Source organism: Vanessa atalanta, chromosome 8, assembly GCF_905147765.1.
Source record: "Vanessa atalanta chromosome 8, ilVanAtal1.2, whole genome shotgun sequence".
Lineage (NCBI taxonomy): Eukaryota > Metazoa > Arthropoda > Insecta > Lepidoptera > Nymphalidae > Vanessa > Vanessa atalanta.
This window is the reverse complement of record NC_061878.1, coordinates 5320419-5340522: the sequence shown is the minus strand read 5'-3', so window position 1 is coordinate 5340522 and position 20104 is coordinate 5320419. Positions and strand designations below refer to the sequence as shown.

The 20104-nt window shown below is 29.5% G+C and overlaps 1 protein-coding gene across 1 annotated transcript in view; it reads right to left on the bottom strand.

Moving 5' to 3' along the window:
* The window catches only part of LOC125065713 (sodium-independent sulfate anion transporter-like), a 61384-nt gene extending 53152 nt beyond the window's left edge, over window positions 1-8232 (bottom strand). Inside the window, exons 1-4 of the mRNA XM_047673489.1 lie at window positions 8044-8232; window positions 5962-6135; window positions 2682-2877; window positions 1004-1224 (exon numbers count right to left, since the gene is read on the bottom strand). Coding sequence (XP_047529445.1) covers window positions 1004-1224; window positions 2682-2877; window positions 5962-6132 — 588 coding nt within the window. The 5' untranslated portion in view covers window positions 6133-6135; window positions 8044-8232. The remainder of the gene's footprint in view (window positions 1-1003; window positions 1225-2681; window positions 2878-5961; window positions 6136-8043) is intronic.
* Window positions 8233-20104: the final 11872 nt, after the last annotated feature.

The window sequence follows — 20104 nt, the reverse complement described above, 5'->3', positions numbered from 1 at the left end:
ATGTTTTGATGCCTATATATTGCAATCAGGGTCACGATTTGACTGATGAATAATTATGTTCTCTATATCACTTGATATAAAGTTTATTTTTGTTCATTTCCATATTAAAAAAATGTTTAGGTATAACTCACACTCGAAATTATTATATATTATAGTATTAAAGGAGGTTTTATTAACAAACAATTTAATAAGGCTTCTTGATTTACAAAATTTATAGTGGACTGTATACAGACTTAATCGCCATTACTAAAATACTAATTGCTCCTAAATTTATATTATGAAAATAGTTTGTACTTTATCTATAACAGAATCAAAGCCCTATTTCCAGCGAATATGTTTCCAATAGAGGTATAATAGTCTAGTAGCTATCACTACATGAGGCTATTAAACGTAGTTATATTGGTTTTATTTTCCTCCTTTAAAATTGAAACACATAAATGGAACATTTTTATGGAAATTGGATTCTTTCTATGTAGCATTATCGCTGGGTTAAGCTCCTAAAACTCTCTTTTATTAAACGTAATTTTCGAATTTAATTGAACGTTTGTATTACTTTGGTATTACTATTAATAACATAATATAAAAAAAATACTTTTTAATAAATTATTTCCTACAAATCAATTAATAACTGATTACAATTGTACATAATGCATTATCACAACTACTGGCAGCTATATTTATTTATAAATAAAAATAAAAACAGACAAAATAATTAATGAAACTAATTTATTTATATGTAATTAAATTTGTGACTATTATAGTTTTTTATTTAGAACTGAATAATAAGTTCCGGTGATAAACGGGCTTTGATTTTGTTATCGGTTTAGTTCATGAGCTTTAGTCTCAAGTGCTTTCGCATAGATTATATATATGTGTGGGTGTATGTGTGTGTACATAGATGTATATATGCTGACAATAAATACATAAATTTAAATGGCATATATATTAATAGTAACTAACAACGACAATTTGAAACAAAAATATAATAAAATACTTCACTCACCTTCATTCCCATTAGAACAATGCAACAAGACAGTCCGAGTAGAGTATCTTCAAACCTCGTTCTTCCTATATTGTAGAACACTCCACGCCATGTCGATATGAAAGTCTCAGCGTTAAATTTAAGACCTAAGAGACCTTTGATCTGAGAGGACGCTATAGTGATCGCAGCAGCTGATGTAAAACCAGATACAACCGGTAATGATACAAACTCTACGAGGAAACCTGAAGAAGATATGCGAATGATTATAACATTATATTCAATTTCTCGTATTAACAAGTTGGACCTCAAAAATAACTTGTATTTTATTTAAAATTTACACATATTCATGAATTTTTCCGCATCGCAACTTATTAAAGAAAATTATTTTTATTTCACTTTTTGAAGGGAAACAAGCCCTCACCCACACATCAGTATAAACAGCTAATACATTATCAATGTCCCGTCTGCCTGCCTGTCTGTAACGTTTTCACGACCAAACCACTGAATCGAATTTGATGATTTTTATGAATTCCTGATACCTAACGACTAATTTTTAAACGCGAGCAAAGCCACGAATAACATATAGTCTAAAATATATTTGCCTTGTAAGCGCAAGACTACTTCCACTGGCTCATTAAAACTTCAAACCGAAATACTTCAATATAAAGTATTATTTTTTGCAGTAGTTTTGTGCAAATTCGTTTGGGTAGGTGCCACACTTTTACCACTTATTATAAAAACAATACTACCTAATATTGTTGCATACGTACATGGTGAGCATTAGTGATGAAACAAATTTTCAATATTTTTTACAGCGTCATTGGACGATGTTAATTTAAGGTAACCTATTTCCCAGTCCGTCTACTTGTTATAAATAGTAATTCGTGAGTGGATAGTACCCAAAAATTTTTCAAGCACTAAAATATATTCTTCTATTCAGTCATTTGGACACGCTACTAATATTAAAACGAAATACTTTAAAAGTCAAAGTTAATTTCATCATAGTATATAAGATTTCACGTGTATTATTTGTGTTTATGAAAACCTGTCAAAACTTGTATATTCTGAAACATTGAACTGGAGCAACGTGGAAGTTTAACTTTCGGATCCAACTCGTTAACACGAAAAGCCTTTTCAAGCCAAGGGACATTTGCAAGAAAACTTTATTTCATATATTATTACATATAATCTACTTGTAATTTTAAGTAATATTATCAACCGTACTCAAAATACAATTAATGTGTAATATATTGAATTTAATATAACCGGTTAATGGTATTGATTATCAATATAGCGTTGGAAAGTCTCTTTATAACAATATATTTTAAAATACTGTAAAATGTGTTTTTGCAAACATTTTGAATTACAACTATAAGAGGCTAGTCGCTTAATAATAATATGAATAGATCAATCAAATGACGTCAAAAAATCGTATATTCAAAAATGTATAAATAAAAAAAAAAATGATAGTCTTTTAAACTACAACTAAATTATTTATTCTTGTATTTCCAATGCGCTATCAACCTTGGGAACTAAGGTTACAATCAATTCCTTGTATATCAAGGAATATTTAAAAAAAAATTATGGACGGTTGCGACCACTTACCATCAGGTGCCTCATTCATATGAGATGATGATGGACGGTCATCCGTCCAACTACATATTTTATAAAAAAAATCTATAGAAAATAATGAACTCACCAAGTTGGACGATGCCAGCAAAAAGTTGAATAATACCACCAATGAAACAAAGCAATACTGCATAGTCAGAATTTGTGCCATTCGTGTATGTGAACGTAAGGAGTGAGAGTAAAGCAGTTGGTCCGATATTTATTTGTGGACAAGTGCCCATTACAGCATAGACGAAGCCCCCAGCGAATGACGCGTAGAGACCATACTGAAAGGTTTTGATAATAAAATAAAATTGAACATGCAGAAAGTATTTTTCAATACTTTTCATGGATATTGGTATCTTTCAAGATAAAATCTTAAACTTATACTTCATAATAAAAATAATAAACAGCAACTGGTAACAATTGATTCGTATAAAAAAGTTGCACTGAAATTTAATCTTAATTTTTTCACATAATGCACCCAAAAGAAGTTTCACATTAAAAATGTCGATCAAAATAAATTCTTACACTATTTTGTGAAATTTAATTTAAATAAGATACGAAAAATATATCCCAGATATTTTAAAGAAATACGTTTACTTTAAGGAAAATAAAATTTTCCTATTAATAAAGAGTAACGAAAGCTGTTTTTCACCAGAAAGAAATGCAAATTTGAAACTTGCATAGAAATGAACTGGTAACTATTAACATAAGATTTTCCGTCGGTAACTGGATATTTAATTAAAATTATCACCTAAAATATATAACTCGACGTGTTTTGTTCGACAAATATACAAATGGTATGTAAATTTTGACCTATATACATATTTTTAAAACTAGACTTTATAATTTAATAAATAAATATTACATGAATGTTAATAACTCGTGTTGTGTTTGACACACAGTTGTTAAATGAAGTTAGAAATAAAGAACGTAAGGAATCCCCTTATTCGCTTCATATATTAAATAACCAACACTTTGTATATAAATGCCGATATTTTATATTAACAAAGCTTCGTTACTACATTGTTATATATTGCATTATATTATGTTAGCGAGTAGCCCTAGCCTCCAATACGATGTTACGTCACAGGATGTCTGATAATTAATTATATCACATTATTATATATAATGATTATAATAGAAACTATTTATTTTATATTAGTATCTACTTTATTGTTATAATTAGTTGTTTAATAATTTGTTAAACTTTAATTAATACTATGTATTTTATTTGGCACACTATTTAAGACTGGCACAAATACATACTTCTTTTTTTTTTAATATTGATCTGTCACGAGAAATATTGAAATGATTACAATTGCTTATTATATATTTTTTTTCAATACACATATTCAATGCAACTGCCTTCAAGTCTGAAGTTTAAGTATGAATTGTCAATTTGATAGGTGAAAGGGAAAATCGGACACCAGATGGTAAATAGTCATCATACGCATTTACGTTGTTAGAAATATTAACGATTCTTTACATCCCCGATGACTCGCCAACCTTTTCCACTAAGATATTATGTCTTGTAGGTAAACTAGATACAACAGTGCTAAGTATTGCTGATGGTGGTAGAATATATGATAGGTGAGTGATATCTTATCTTGCACAAAGCTCTACCACCATGTAGATCTCGATACAGTGTTTCAACACGACGAAGTTGTTCGATATGATTTTTTTTAAAAATTTTTTCTTAAATGTTGTATAGCAAGAAATAAAATACAGGTTTTAAAATATATATATTATAAAATCAATGATCTGGTTATATACATATATGTATAAAGCAAATTCTTGCGTTCTTAACATCGTCGTGTACGCGTGTATTCAATTGTTTTTGTTTGGCAGCATTTCTCCTAAACCCCTTTGCTCTTCCTTATAAAGACTGTTGCAAAGCCAACAGGAACAACAAATAAAATGAGTAAAGCAACTTTCCTGTATTTCAAAACTCAGACTTACTCTCACGCTTGATAAAAATCCATTAGACGAACTCAACTGAAACTAACTGATTCAGCTTCATAAAAGTTTAAACTTTCTTATTTCCCAGCTAGTTCCTTTGCTTATTATATATCCTTCTAATTTGGACTTTATATTTATAAAAATAATCGTAACTAGAAATAATCTTGAATATGTTCTACAAATATATACTTAAGCTAAAGATTCTAAGCAATTGATTTAAACAACCTTATAAGCGTTTAAAAACGGAACTCTTAAAACTTGAAGTATATATTACGTGTACAAACAAAATTTTCGTGTCATGATTACGTTAAAGTCTTAATGCAAACTAGATAGTTATAATGATTCAAAAATAAAAATAACGACATCTAAATATATACCGTAAGTAGCCTAGATTTAATACGGAAGAACAAATAATCTGCAACGTTTGCAATCAGCAACATCGATGTTTATCAGTGTTTCTACCTTGCTATCGATCCGTAGACAATAGTTTGCGGCATCAGTGTAAGCTACTGTGATCCCGCCAATTAAATCCCTAATCCCTCTGAGCAGGTTTGTTGCTGCTCGACAAACGTAGGACGGAGTACATTTGTTCCATTGATTGTCGAACAAACAAACAATACGATTTTGTTTTACTTCGATGTAATGTAGTTTATCAACTTTTAATTGCAAATGATATTTCGAAAATTATACTGAAATGCATCACATGATTATTTCCATTAACCGTTAAGACATTAAGCCATTTAGGTAAATACCCTTAAAATTATATACAAATGGTAATACTTCGAGATAAAATCATTGCAAAGAGATCATAACACATAAAGTAATTACAAAATTTCTTTTTAAATTTTGTTTTTATAAAATAAACAGAAATATGTATTGTGTACAATATGACGCATTACTTATTTTACAAGAAATCTCGTCAAGATTTATTTGTGTATTCGATTTTCAAATTTGTCTTTAGGTAAAACGTCTTTAAGTAAATCTTGGGTAGGTAAGGCTCTCGACTAAGCTCCTTTAGCGGATTTTCTTAAATATTTAATATAGAAATCCCAAAGTTGTTACGTAAGCGTCTACGATAACTACGATAAATAAAAATTGAAATATTCTAATTAAAACCGGAGCCATATAAGTAATTTCTTATCGGAACAATTGTACTTTATTACAGTACATAAATTATTTATACCTCGAAAAAATGACTTCAAGGCAAAACAAAGAGTGAAAGTTATTGATATAAAATATTTGATGTTAAACTCATACAGAAAACATCGTCACATAACATTTTAGTCCGGGTTTGACTTTGTTTTTTTTACTAAGAGAGTTACTATACGTATTTAGGAGGCCTTTGCAAGACAGCTTTATCTAAATTATTTGTATGTTTGTTATCAACAGTTTGAATGTTTATTTACCTGTGGTTCGAATCCTGCAAGAGAAGCGTAAGCAATAGACTGCGGGATTAACGTAAGGGCTACTGTTATACCAGCGATCAAATCCCCAATTCCAGTCCTTACATCATATCTTCTCGACCAAGTCAATATGGGGAACACCCGCCCAACAATTCGCCGTGGCTCGAACAACATTGCCTGCAATTTTTAGTTTATTTTAGATTTCACTAAATATATGAGATTTTTTTGCTTTATTACGCTTTTTATCTTTTGCTGGATAATTTATAAAATTAATAAAACATGTTATTCTGATCTCCCAATGGTATTAAGTTTACATTTGAAGTACAAATAAATATTACAAATAAATAAATATTGGCAGTTAAAGGGACTACCGAAAGATGTGCAAACATAACATTTTCTAATGTTTACATCAAAATTAACAAAACCAATCGAATATTGATTTCATATCCATTGACACTCCGAGCAACAATTATGCATATAATCGCTTAAATGGTTTATATTTAACCCTAATTCCATGACAATATTTTTTTGTTAATTTCTGCTAATAAAATCGAAGTATATAAAAATATAGTTATAATCGTTTTGCAAAAAAAAAAACAAAGCACATATTTTATTTTTACAATTATTAAATTTTTAAATAAAATAAAATATTTAATGTAATGGAAGTCGGAGCCTTATTCGTCATCATTCATAAACTTAATAACTAAAAATTTTTTATAATATAAGGTAATAAACTTTAATTTTATATTATTAATCATATTTTAAACTTCAACAAATTATTATATTATATAAATATATTATTAGATTTTATAAATTTTTTAATTTCAAAGTCCACGATAAAGTTACCACTAGAAATCTGCTTTCGTGACTGTGGAATACTAATCGCTAAAGATCTGTTTGTTTGTTTGTATACATCTGAATGTATAGCTATGGAAATACTGTTGTTAAGACTATAGCTATAGCTGACGGCCGCTGAGCATGTCGGTGACACGAACCCATAAGATTTTCCCCTACCAAAAAGTGCCCAACGCGGGTAAAGAAATTTACACTTCAAAAAAGTAGGCTATGGCCTCCTTTACTCTTGAGGAGAAGGCTTGAAGCTTTATTCCACAACGCGTACTCTAATGCGTGTCGGTAGGACACAAATTGAATACAGTTGAATTTTATCCAACAGATGCAGATATCCTCACGATGTTTTCCTTCAACTTATTACTTTATCAGTTAACAATCGATAATAACAGTCGAATCAATTTACCTTGAAGTATACGTCACACACACACTAATAACGACATACGAAGATACATATAAAATAATATCCTTAAATATTTGAACACCAGAAATGAATTGTGCCAAGTCGACTGTGCACTACCGACTGGGCCATATATATTTTTTATAACTTATACCTACCTAACTTCCTTGTGAAATGAACAAGAATAATAGGTGTTTTTATTCAAATTAACAATATTTTTATCTTAATATTATAAACAGGTTTTTTAATATTATCATTCCTAAAAAACATGCAAAAGTTACAATAGCGATTGACGTGAACTTGTAATTACCATATTATAACTAATTATTAAGTACACGTTTGTGCACTAAATATATACTAATATTATAAATACAAAAATATCTCTGTCTGTCTATTACGCGTTCACGGTTGCTATTATTGCTATACTATTGAACCTATTTTGATGATCGGAAGGACATAATATGCTACTTTTTTTATACCTAATCTGAATGGCAGTCAGGTGTTAGGTATAAAAACCAAGAGCGAAACCGCGAAAAATTAGTATGTTATTACAATAATCGCTGAATGCGAAAAAAAATCGACATAACACATAACTGACATAACTAATATCAATGTTTAGTCAAAATTCATACATTAATTCAAAGCGCATTTTTGAACCTGATTATGTCCTATAAATATAATGTTTATTAATTAACCATTAAGATAATAAAAAATAGTCAATAATATGTAAATAATCGCGCTCAAGACAAAAAAAAAATAAGCACTCAAACGATAGTTTATTTGTTATGCAAATTTTGAACTGTAAATTGTAATTATATTATGAAATACTGTACTACCTGTTTACATCCACACCATGAATAAAAAACGTTGTTAATCTTTAAATATTTTCATAACCACATACACGATCAAATATATATCTTATTAATTCTAAAATAACAACAAAACATTATAATATTTTGGCACATTGAAAATAAACACTATATTTTCCCGCGCTTGTCTTGACGCATGCGCGCGAATTCTTTTTTAACCTGCGCATTCGGCAACGGTTTAACGTAAACTGCCTCAAAGTACTAAGTGTTAACACAATCATCTTATGATCTATTCAATTTCCCGTAGTTACAATAGCTTTTGCATACACAAAAACAATATTTAATAAATTATATAAACTGCACACGTCTAATAAATTTATTTACACCAACTTATTATGAATTTTATTACAAATGACTTTGCACTAATATTAGGACGAATATACATTCATTCAATCATTCATCTTTATTTAAGTAAGTATATTAAATTACATATAACATTCACGGCTACTACTACTTCCTATAACTACTATTTAAATCATTTTTTGGATTAAAATCTAGGCTATGTAGGTAAGTAAGTAACTTTAAGTAACATTATTTTAATTTATCAAATCTTTTAGTTTATATTTAGATAGTGACAATCTCTATTTTATTTCCTTAAGGAAAAATCCTTCTGAATTTCGAGCCACATTTTGCTGTTCGTACAAGCATCAAAGATAGCTAAAATTCATAATTTTTAAAGTCAAAATTTAAAGTCTTGATATTATAATGGAAAGTATTTTTTATAAAAATATGAATACTGTGCTGGTAAAAATATTTATTTATTTTATTTCATCCGAAAAACTGGTTACAATGACTTAGTTGATATAAAATAATATGAACAATAAATAAGAAGAAAATAATCAATTGTATTCTTCTAAATGCAAAGAAAGCTTAGTAGTTACTCTAACTTACTAGGTCAAAACAATTTTTTTTTATTTTAATCATAAAATAATAGTGTATCTAATACTGTATATTTAGATTTTAATCTTGTTTTATTTTTGATAATATTAAACTTAACATTAAAGCTATTTTTAAGAACATTCATATCCCAAAATGTATACATTATAATCTTTTTACAAAGAAAGTTAATTAAATTTTTAACAATAAGATACAAAATAATCGAATAAATAAAATCTAATAATGAAAACCTATTTATAAGTTTTACAATTGGTTTGTTTCACGGGCGAATAACTTTGAATGGAATGAAATAATTTGTCAGTACGGCTTAGCAAGGTTGTTGTCTATTCCTTTATTTACGTAATGAAATTGCAAACAATATTAACAATGATTTAATAAGGTAACTGTATAAGTACAAAAACCATAAAATCTCTAATATTTTCTGGTTACTTATTCATAAAAATATATAATTATCTTATGTAAAAAAAATAATCGAAAATTATTAGGATACCAACAGAACAATTTTTTATTATTACAAAATAACAATATATATACAGAATGACTGTTTAAATACTATCGATATTTAAGAACGTGATATTTGATGATATATGTCAAAAACAATCATATAACATAAATATTAATAAACTTCTAAATAAAGTTAATCAAAAGCAATGTAATTAATAACGCGTTGTGTGGACACCATAGTTGCGCTGTCGACACAAAACAGGTACGTAGGTACATTTAGTTATCGCGTGGTAGGTTACATTTAGTTAACACGGGTTAACAGGCTACCTTTGATGCACAAGCGTGATCCTATTCCCCTTCATACTTTAAACCTTGCTTAGGACAGGCAAAAATACCAAGATATTTCACTAGTTTAAGTAACAAATTTGTGAACTAGGTAAATGATGTGAACTTGGGACAAAAAATAATATGAACTGTACCTATCATGGTACTTCCGGCGTATTTAAAAATAGAATCACATTTATTTACAACGATTGACAATCTTTAAACTACCTATTTACCTACATAACTACACTAACCTTAACAAGTTCCAAAGTGAGCTACTTCGTGTAATACACAATTCGGCACGTTTACGGTTTACGCATATTATCTTTCACACGATTTAACATGATTGGGTCACTTTTAACACTTTAGAAAGTACTAGTGATTTTTAATTTCAACTCTTCTCTGTTTGCATACTCTGTAACATACACGAGACGTTTCCTTGGGAATGTGCTGGAATTCCGAACTGTCCGAAGTCTCGTAGTCTTTGATTAGCGTTTAAGATTACGCTGGCAGTAGGGGCTCAGCGAACATCTCAGGAACATCTCCCGGTATAAATTGGTAGCACCCGGCAAGCTATCATTCGTACGCGAATAAGCACGAACCATGTCCAAGTGCTTTGCATTTGTGTTTTGATAAGAGATACCTAATTACTAATGACGTTACTAATTAACCACGGCCCACGGGACGGGGGTTGCAGGTGGCAAGCGGCACAGTAAAACATCACGCAGCACGCGCCGCTGGCAATGTGTCCACGCTTCATTTATTGATTGTGAAATCAATGAAAATTTATGGAAATTTGGTCAAAAATTAGGTATCAATTTGGTCAATAATTCTAATGAGAATCATATACAGAGTATTCTACTTAAATATTGACAATAATTCACCAATCACCCTGTATATATATATATATATATATATATATATATATATATATGTGTGCGTATGTATATACATATATGTGTAATAAAAATATAAAACGTATAAAATAAGTTAAATATTTCTTCAGCTGTTTAAACTTTAAAGTTAACGTAATAAATTTTAAATTCCTTAAGCTAAAAGTAAAATTGTATTAATATCTGAAGTGCCCGTTGGTAATTTCGAACGGGCACATAACATAACTAATAATGATGATACGATAATGATAACTCATTATTTAAATATAGGTATTATATTGCAACAGGTTTAAGCAATTAGTTGTATTTTCTGTAATTGATTTTAAAAATACGCAAGTTTATACATAGTTAGATAGCTTAATAGCGAATGATTCGTTTCAGGTGATTTGATCCTTATATTACCTAATATAACATTTTACATATTTCTGAAGCAAGTCCATAAAAATTAACTTCCGTTCAAAAAAAATATGTTTTATTAAATATACGTATGGTATCTATTGAAAGTTGATTCGGTTATCAAAATAAGATTAAGTAGTAATTTTAAATCAGCAAGAAATTAGTAGTCTCAGTATAATCGACCTTACAAACTGGTATGATTCAATAAGTCACACAAATAATTCAATGGTAATGTAAGAACTTCAACCTGCTCTCGTGTTAAGGAGAATGTAGTTTATTGCACCAAACTGCAATTAAAACGAAGTAATCACAATAGTATTCAACTCTACGTAATACATAGATAATTTAATATTCAATGCATAATTAAATAATATTTTCATAAGGTGCTAATGCCTACTGTTAACTGCTATGCGACATTGACGTATAGTAAAGCCTTGAATCCACTTGACGCGATGAGAATAAAAATAGCGATATTGTAAATAAAATAACTGCTGGCAACGGCTCGTAAAGCACTGTCACGCTACTCGAATGCAGCTGGTAAATACACACGTGAATTCATGGAAAGAATTTCGTCCAACACAATAAGCAGGTCAAAATATGACGAACACAAATCTATACTAGTATCACAAATGCGAAAGTAATACTCTATCTGTTACCTCTTCACGCTTAAACTGATGAACCGAATTAGATGAAATTGGTATTGGGATATTTTAAGTTCCGAATTCTGAGAGTCCGTATGTCAGTTGAACAATTTGCATAACAATATTTATTTATAAATTTTAAACAGCAAATAAAAAACAAGGTTTTTCCATATTACGTACGTGTCAGAAAAAACTTTAAGTTGGCACACATAACGAATCTCATAAAAACGAAACCAAACAACATCAGCTGGAAATGCCGCAAAACGTCCTTGAATCAATGATCTTATAAAAATTACTGTTGTAATCTTGCAATAGGAAACAAGTATTTAGAAAATTTTGACTTAAAAAGAATAATTGCTAAAATACAGTTTTTGTAAAGAGAATCAAAACAAAACACTAGAAACACGCAGATAATTGATTTTACTAAATACAATGGAGAAATATTCAACACTATATATATATATATATATATATATCTATGTAATTTGACTATAAACTTTTTTTTTACATTAAATATGTTTTTATCCTTATATTTAAGTACAAGTATACAATTTACTAAAAAAATATATTTCTTTAAAGAACAATGGTCGTATAACAAATATGGGGACAAACGGTCATCGATAAAATTAGAAGTTAATAACAATTTATCGATTTTAGTTGAATATCGAGTTTCAAATACAATATAATAAATTTATTGTTTAAGTCGCTTTATTATAAGGTCAACCACTTATTTTCATCTGTGTAGATTGTGTACCTACTTACGTACTTTAATGGTTATATCAACTTTAAATGAGAAAGAAGATATTTTTTCTGTTCTATAAATAAAAAAAAAAATACTAAAATAATATACATAAAACTTATACCAGAAGAAGCAGCGCTTTTCATAGAAGGTGCGTGAATAAACCCTACCCTTACTACCCATCATACTACTATATAAAATTGTTATATGTCCTGAATTAGCTTTAAGGTTATTCTTTATATTCAATTACTTTCATTAACTCATATTGCGATAATGTCTGTTCAATATTACTTTATGTTTGAAACTGATTTAATATCAAATTCGTTCAGCGTCCCTTTGGTATCGAGTGCCCTAGGGATTGTTAAGCTTTTTTCATTTGCTATTAAATTTCAACTTGACCCGTAATCGGATGCTTATTTAGGCCCTTACTTTACGAACTATGTGTAAGTTACACATAAATTAATATTGATAACAGTCATCTATGTATTATATTGTGTAGAATATACCATGTGTTAAAAACCTGAATATATAATTAATGTATGTTTATTAGTACCATATGCATTCATGAACAATTCATCAGATTGACTTGTTACTTTTTACAATTATTGTTGGCACGTGCGTGAAGGCTGGTGGCGTAGCGTACCTACCATTATTTTTATGCGATTAGTGTTTATAATGTTTAGAACCATTACAATAGCATTAGCTCGTTTAAGATAAGGATTCAAAATTATTATTACGTAAAACGAATCTAGTATTCAATACAAAAATATAACAAATGTAAAAAAATATTTGATAGATACAGAAACGGACAGACAATTCTGACATGAAATAATTTCAATATATCTATTCTAAATCAAAGTGAAAGAAATAAAAAAAAATAAAGTTTAAAACCTCGAACGGTGTGTCGAACTGAAAGTCAATAGCATTAAAAAAATCAAAAGCGCAAAATTAAAAAAGTTTTTCATTAGTGACCTCTAATCTCGATTCAGGGAACGTTTATTACTATTTACAGCACCTTTTATCTGTTTTTGGGGTTCCCGAGAGGATTAACGAGAAACTATTAGAAGCAGTTTCGAACTTAGTTGGATAATCATTATTTATATTTAATATTCTCAAAAGCTTTGACTTTTGTTTTATATTACATACAGTAAATATGTAAATAGAAAATTTAGAATAAATCGAATCAAATGTATTTTATTCAAATTATCTATACAATAAAGCGTTTTTGATTCGTCAATATTTAAACAGTACTACCATTTTGGAAAGCCTCTAACGACAAAAAATGGCCAGAAACTCACATAGTTGCTCATTTCAAATAAACAGATTTACAATGATGTTATTCATAATTATTGTTCAATCAGTCCTGTGATGGATCCCGAACCAAAATCCAAGCGTTTTTTTTCTCAAAAGTATTAACAGGGTATAATAATAAATAATTTTGCTTTAAATATATCTATTTAACTAGAATATTATTTATTGAATTTATCACGGGTAAGCGATGAAGCGTCGTAAAAAATAATTAATTTATTATAAAATAGAATGTATTATGCATAGAAGTTCGATTAAAATCTAATTACATTCCAATACATTAATTTTACGGAATAGAATTGATACATAAAATTAATATCATTATTGGTACGAATTTAATATGTATATATGCTTCTAAAATGTGCGAAACACGTTATTGAAGTACAACTTCACGCTTATCACATTTCAGGATATAGGTTGGGGAAAGAGGGACTGAGGTAGCGGTGTTCTGAATCCACAATGAGGAAGACAATGGATCATCCGGATATTGCCTGTCAACCGTCCGCCGATACTAGGTCACACTGGACATACACGAGAATTAACAGTGTTCTTCACCGTCTACTTTGAAATTACTTTCTATTTCAAAGTGAATAAAAGCAAATTCAATTTAAAAATATATCATAATATCCTTTATTTTATAAGACTCATAAAAACACATGATTCTTGTGTCACTTTCTACTCTACCCAGTTATTAGGTATTTAATTTAATTATAAGATTACTTTAATTATATTCAAAGATATAATAACCCACAATAACATTACATTATAGTTTTTGTGGTCGCAACCTGGATAGGCGCCAGATATGTTAATACCAACAATGTCGTTTTATCTCCTGACACTTCAAACTCACTCAATAAATATAACATAGTATATTAAATGAGTGTCTCTTTTCCATTAGTTAAGCTAATTTCCATAATTTGTGACATATTTACCTGTTGTATGAGAATATATTAAACATAAAATTATAATAATAGATTTAATTACTTCTTTATTATGAGTATAATCTGTATAGATAACATTATTACCATTATATATATAAGTATATATTTATTCGATTCAATAAGAAATGTTTACAAAAATAGACGATTTTTTATATATAATACAACATTAAATAATCTACATGCATCATACTACTCTATCAAGATACGATTGCACGTCTTGGACTTATACTACTGAAAAAACAACGGGACAATATGCATTATTGTCCTTTTTTCAGGTTAAATTCGATATAATAAAATTATCTGCCTTGTTCATATTTATTCGTATTTTTTTGTGTGGCCGTACCCACACGTCACTGCTAAGCAGCACTAGTTTATATAATTATGTTATATTGATCTGGTCTTGCTTCACACGTTACGGGATCAAAGCTCAGATCAACACAAATGGATTTGGTTTATTCGACCCCTACACTAGGCGGTATAATTTATCTTCAAAACAATTTTTAAGTTTAAATATCAACTATTTGATAGTTCACCTTAAAACCCCACTATAATGTGATTTATTAATTACTATCATACTAATCTATCAATAATAATTAACAATACAATATTTTTAATTACTTGCTAAATTAAAAATATATAATCATCATCAATCGTCATGAAAAATTATACCAGCGAAGCTATACTATTTATATACCCAAAATACATTACAATTACAAAAAAGAAATAAATTTCCGCTATTCGAAAAGCAGAGTGCAAAATTAAGTTTCAATATTCAGCTGCATCATTATGCGGCTCGTGTTCAAAAATTTTCAGTTGCAATATTTTATTTTCATAAGCTTGATAAATAATCGTTTTCACGCTTACTTTATACGGAACCTGTTACAAACCGCATGAAGAGCAAAGCGAAATAAAACCACGAATTTCAAATTACGTTATAATTTATTTCATAGTGCAATTAAAAATTATGCTGTCTTATTTTAATTAAAAACATGGCAACATTGCATAGAATTATTCATTAAAGTTTTGTCTAACGGAGATTGTTTTGGAACTAAGTTATGAGCAAATATCAAAATGGAAACATGAAACAGCTTACTTTTGCAAATTATAAGCATATAAAATTACTTAAGCTCTTTAACAAAAAAAAACCTTAACTATGAGTACTGTACATACAGTACTATCAAAAATATTTCTTTGAATCTAATACCTTTAAGACTTTTAACCAAAATATAGGTAGTGGGTATTGCATCCTTTACGTGAGATAATTAGTTATTTTTCTGAGAGTAATCAATGATATTTCTGTATCTAAATATAATTGAGTATATTTGATATATTTTGCCTATGTCGCTGAGGGGGCGCGATCCCGACAACCCGAGTGCTAACCCCGAGTCGGGTAATTAAAATTTTGACATGTTTTTCGAGAAATTATCAAGACGAACCCGGTAGCAACACGGAGTGTGGAAATTAGCAGTAGCAGTGTGTAAATACACTTCCGTCCCTCGGAAAATAGGTGAAGTCGTTGGTCCCGCACCTAAATTGTTGCCAGAGTGTAAAATTTATTAAAACGATGAAAACTGTGGTAAACATTTTTCTCATTTATGCTTAAGCCGTTATAGTCAATCATGCCAAATAAATCTATTACGCTAATTGATAAAGACTTAAAATATAGGTTAGACTAAACTTTACGCTTACTTTATAATCGTTCTCATTAACTATGATCTTAACGAAGAGACAAAAAGCAAATCACAGCAAGAACTCATTAATGTCCCATTGCTAAGAGAAGACCCCTTTAAGGAAAAGGATTCTAAGATAATAATCCACCACATTAGTCAACCTATGCGTTGATTAATATACATGACTTAAAACTTTCCATATAATTATATCTTTTACGGTGTACAGGATAAAATATTCAATAGTCAGTAAAGCTTTACTAAACCCTTAAATAATAGTAAAAATATTCAGTGATCTATCCCATCAAACAAGATCTGAGCCTTGGCTTATTATTTTCTATCTGCTAACTTTGAATATCTATCTAATAGATAGAATTCTCAACTTATTTTAAATAAATACAAAAACTTGATTTAATTTCCAGCCTTTCAGTAGTAGACTTTAAAATTTAATGATTTTGTAATTATTATTTTTTTCATCTTATTTTGAACATAATAATACCAAATTTCGTATGTTTATAGCTCATCGATGAAAAGATCTCCAAAAGCAAAATTAATTAACTATATAATTTTATTTGGGTGTTGCTGTTGAAATATAACAACACGGTTCGACTCTTACACCAGTAAATATCATACTTTAATAAGGCTGGTAACGTGCAGTGATGCACGAAACAAAATAAAACATAAAGGTCATAAACAATGGCAAAACGAAAAGGTGACTCTGAAACCGCGACAAATTCTAAATGAATAAATTGCTAAATAAATCATCCGGCCGTAGAGTCAGACAGCATATGTATCATATACATCCGGACTAATTGCTTCATGCATATTTTTCATTTAACCGTGAATTTAAATAAGCCAGACACTTGCTATTAGAAAAATAGTTTTCATCTATGATTTATTGTGACCGTGTGTCAAGGATTTCATAACACTATTCTAAAATATTTGACAATACTGTATAGAAAACTGTATTTTTTTTTTCATTGAAAACCGGTAGGAAAATTTCCCACCTGGTGGTAAGTGGTCACCTCCGTCCATTGTTATTTTAGGTGTAAGACACATTGACCATCCCTTGCATCGCCAATGCGCCACCAATCTTGGGAAATAAGATGTTATGTCCTTGTGCAGTGGTAGTCGCAGTGATTAGTGAGCCAGTGTAACTTTATAATTGCTGCTTGGTGGTCAAATATGTGATGAGTGGGGGTGGTATTTTCGCGGACGGGCTTGCACGTTGTCCCTCAAGTATTAACAATAAGCCAGCGCGACACATACAACACAACAAAAGCACAACAGCACGATTTTTAAGACATTTTATGCCTTGCACAACCACTCTGTGGAACTCGCTTTCGTCAGCGGTTTTTCAAACCGATACGACTTGGTAACCTTCAAGAAAAGAGCTTACTCATTTCTTAAAAAGCCGGCAACGCACCTGCAAGCCCTTCGGTGTTGTAGATGTCCATTGGCGGTGGTAGTCACTTTCCATCAAGTGAGCCTACTGCACGTTTACCACATATAACAAAAAAAAATATATGGGAGCAATCATCTTGATTACTACCTATCGGATTATAAAGATTTCTCATTAGTACATGTTTGATGTTATATTTCTAATGTACCTAAATATCCTTATGCATTATACTCTATTACACTTACATAATTAATAAGATATATTAATATTCTGACATAATTATTAGTTAATTATATCAGAATGGTCGCAGATATCGAAATCCCTATGTACCGTAGTTGTAAATGATGCCAAACTGTTACATAAAACCTTAGTACAATTACTTATTAATAAATTATTATTTTATTTTTTCTAATTAAGAGATTGTCTATTAAGATTTCAAATCTTATAAAATAATATTATCAAATTGTATGAATAAATTGTGTATGAATAATATTTTAGATACATTAATTTGTACATACATAAAATATTTAATACTGACTGCTTTATTGATATGAAACAGTAATCTTTGTAACGCTTTAAATGGCCATTTAAAATATGTATAAAATATCGTGCAATTTGGAAAAATTGTTTCAGAGACTAAGAGATATTTCGATAAAATCACAAGACATATACACATATCATTTACATTATTATTACATATCATTTGGCACATGGCGTATAACAACTGGCGCAAATTGTTAAATGATTTATAAATTATAACTCGTTATGATATTTGGGAAATACCTAATATGGTACCTATGTATTACACTACCTCACTGGCTCACTATTACACGCAGTAGATGCAGGCGCACGTCCAATCCGCTCGGTGGCTAACCCCTGACAAACTAATAGACGACTACCCCCTCCTCTCGTGTACATGAGACAATGTAGTATATCTATTTCATTGATACAAACACTACAGAAAATTTAATACATTTTTAATGTTTCTCTTTAACAAAATAAGCGGTCGTATTTGGCCCAGCAACGGGACAGCAATCGGCGATTCATTAAATTGATCGTTACTCATCAACGCCCTTTTCCCATTTATTTGAGGTAAGAACTACGTAGAAATGATTTGGTAGGATTTTATGGCTACCCGTCTCCCTGACGCCAACCTTCCTCAGAACTTATTCTGAATTCTGCTTATCGGTTGATCGTTCCTAGCAATAAAAAATACAAATCATTATTAACTTATGTATATAAAAGTATAAAAATTTAATGAAATTCGTATATTTGAACTGAGTCACTTTAATACATGGAACACTAGCAATCATTTTTATGAATTCTAACTTCGAACTGAAACATAAAAGTACAGACTTAGAAGTGTAAGTTATTTCGAGTTTTAATTTTATTTTATTATCTCTGCAATAACCTTGTGTAACCTTGTATAACAAAAGGTAGGAAGTATAAAAAGTAATAATCGTTCCAATAATTACTATAAAATTGTATTAGAAAAAATAATTATATTCATATTGTCTCGGTATTTGGTTCTTATTATTTCCTTCAAGTATTTTGTGATACAATATAATGCATAATACGTACGTAACTTTAAATTAAATTTATTGTTACTTAAAAACCAAAACAGTGACACAGTCGCGTAACTATTAACATTACTTACGCTTAACATCTGTGTCCCGGTACCTCCACTCTTTTGTTGCCAGGTCCCTCATAATTTTAAAATCGCCCCTGATACGATATTTAGTTTTCATTATAGTGAAGCAATTGTCACGGTAATACGAAACGACACGTCTTTTTGTAATTACCTCAAAAGTGCTGTTATTTTTATTGTTAATTATCATAGAATACTTATTGACTAATAATTTGTGCGAAATTATGATGACGGTTATGAAGATGTCTTCACTGTGCATTAATCCATACCATTTATTTTCCGATCACATAAACCAGTTTGGAAAGCAGATAAATTATATTTGTCATAAAAACCAATTTATAAGAGATTGAAATAAGTTTTATTTTTACATTTTATCTCTATTGTGAGAAGAGGTTGGTCCCAATAAGTCAGATCAGCCGACCCTTTGTCTTCGCCTTCCCTGTAAGAGAGCTCTTTGGCGCTCGAGTTGCCGACCGACTCCGACGAAAAAGTAATATTACTTGTTTTTATTTACGAGCACTTATTAGATATAAACAAGGCTTTGTGTTTTAAATGTTGGAAAACAGTAACTGCTGAGTTTACTGTCGGTTCTTAGAAGAATCTACCGGTAATAGCTTCACTTAATATAGTTTTGTAAAATGACGATTCAAAAGTGCTTGCAAAATTATACTTGAATAAAGTAGATTTTGATTTTGAATCACTCAGATCTATGCGCGTCCATTCTTTTT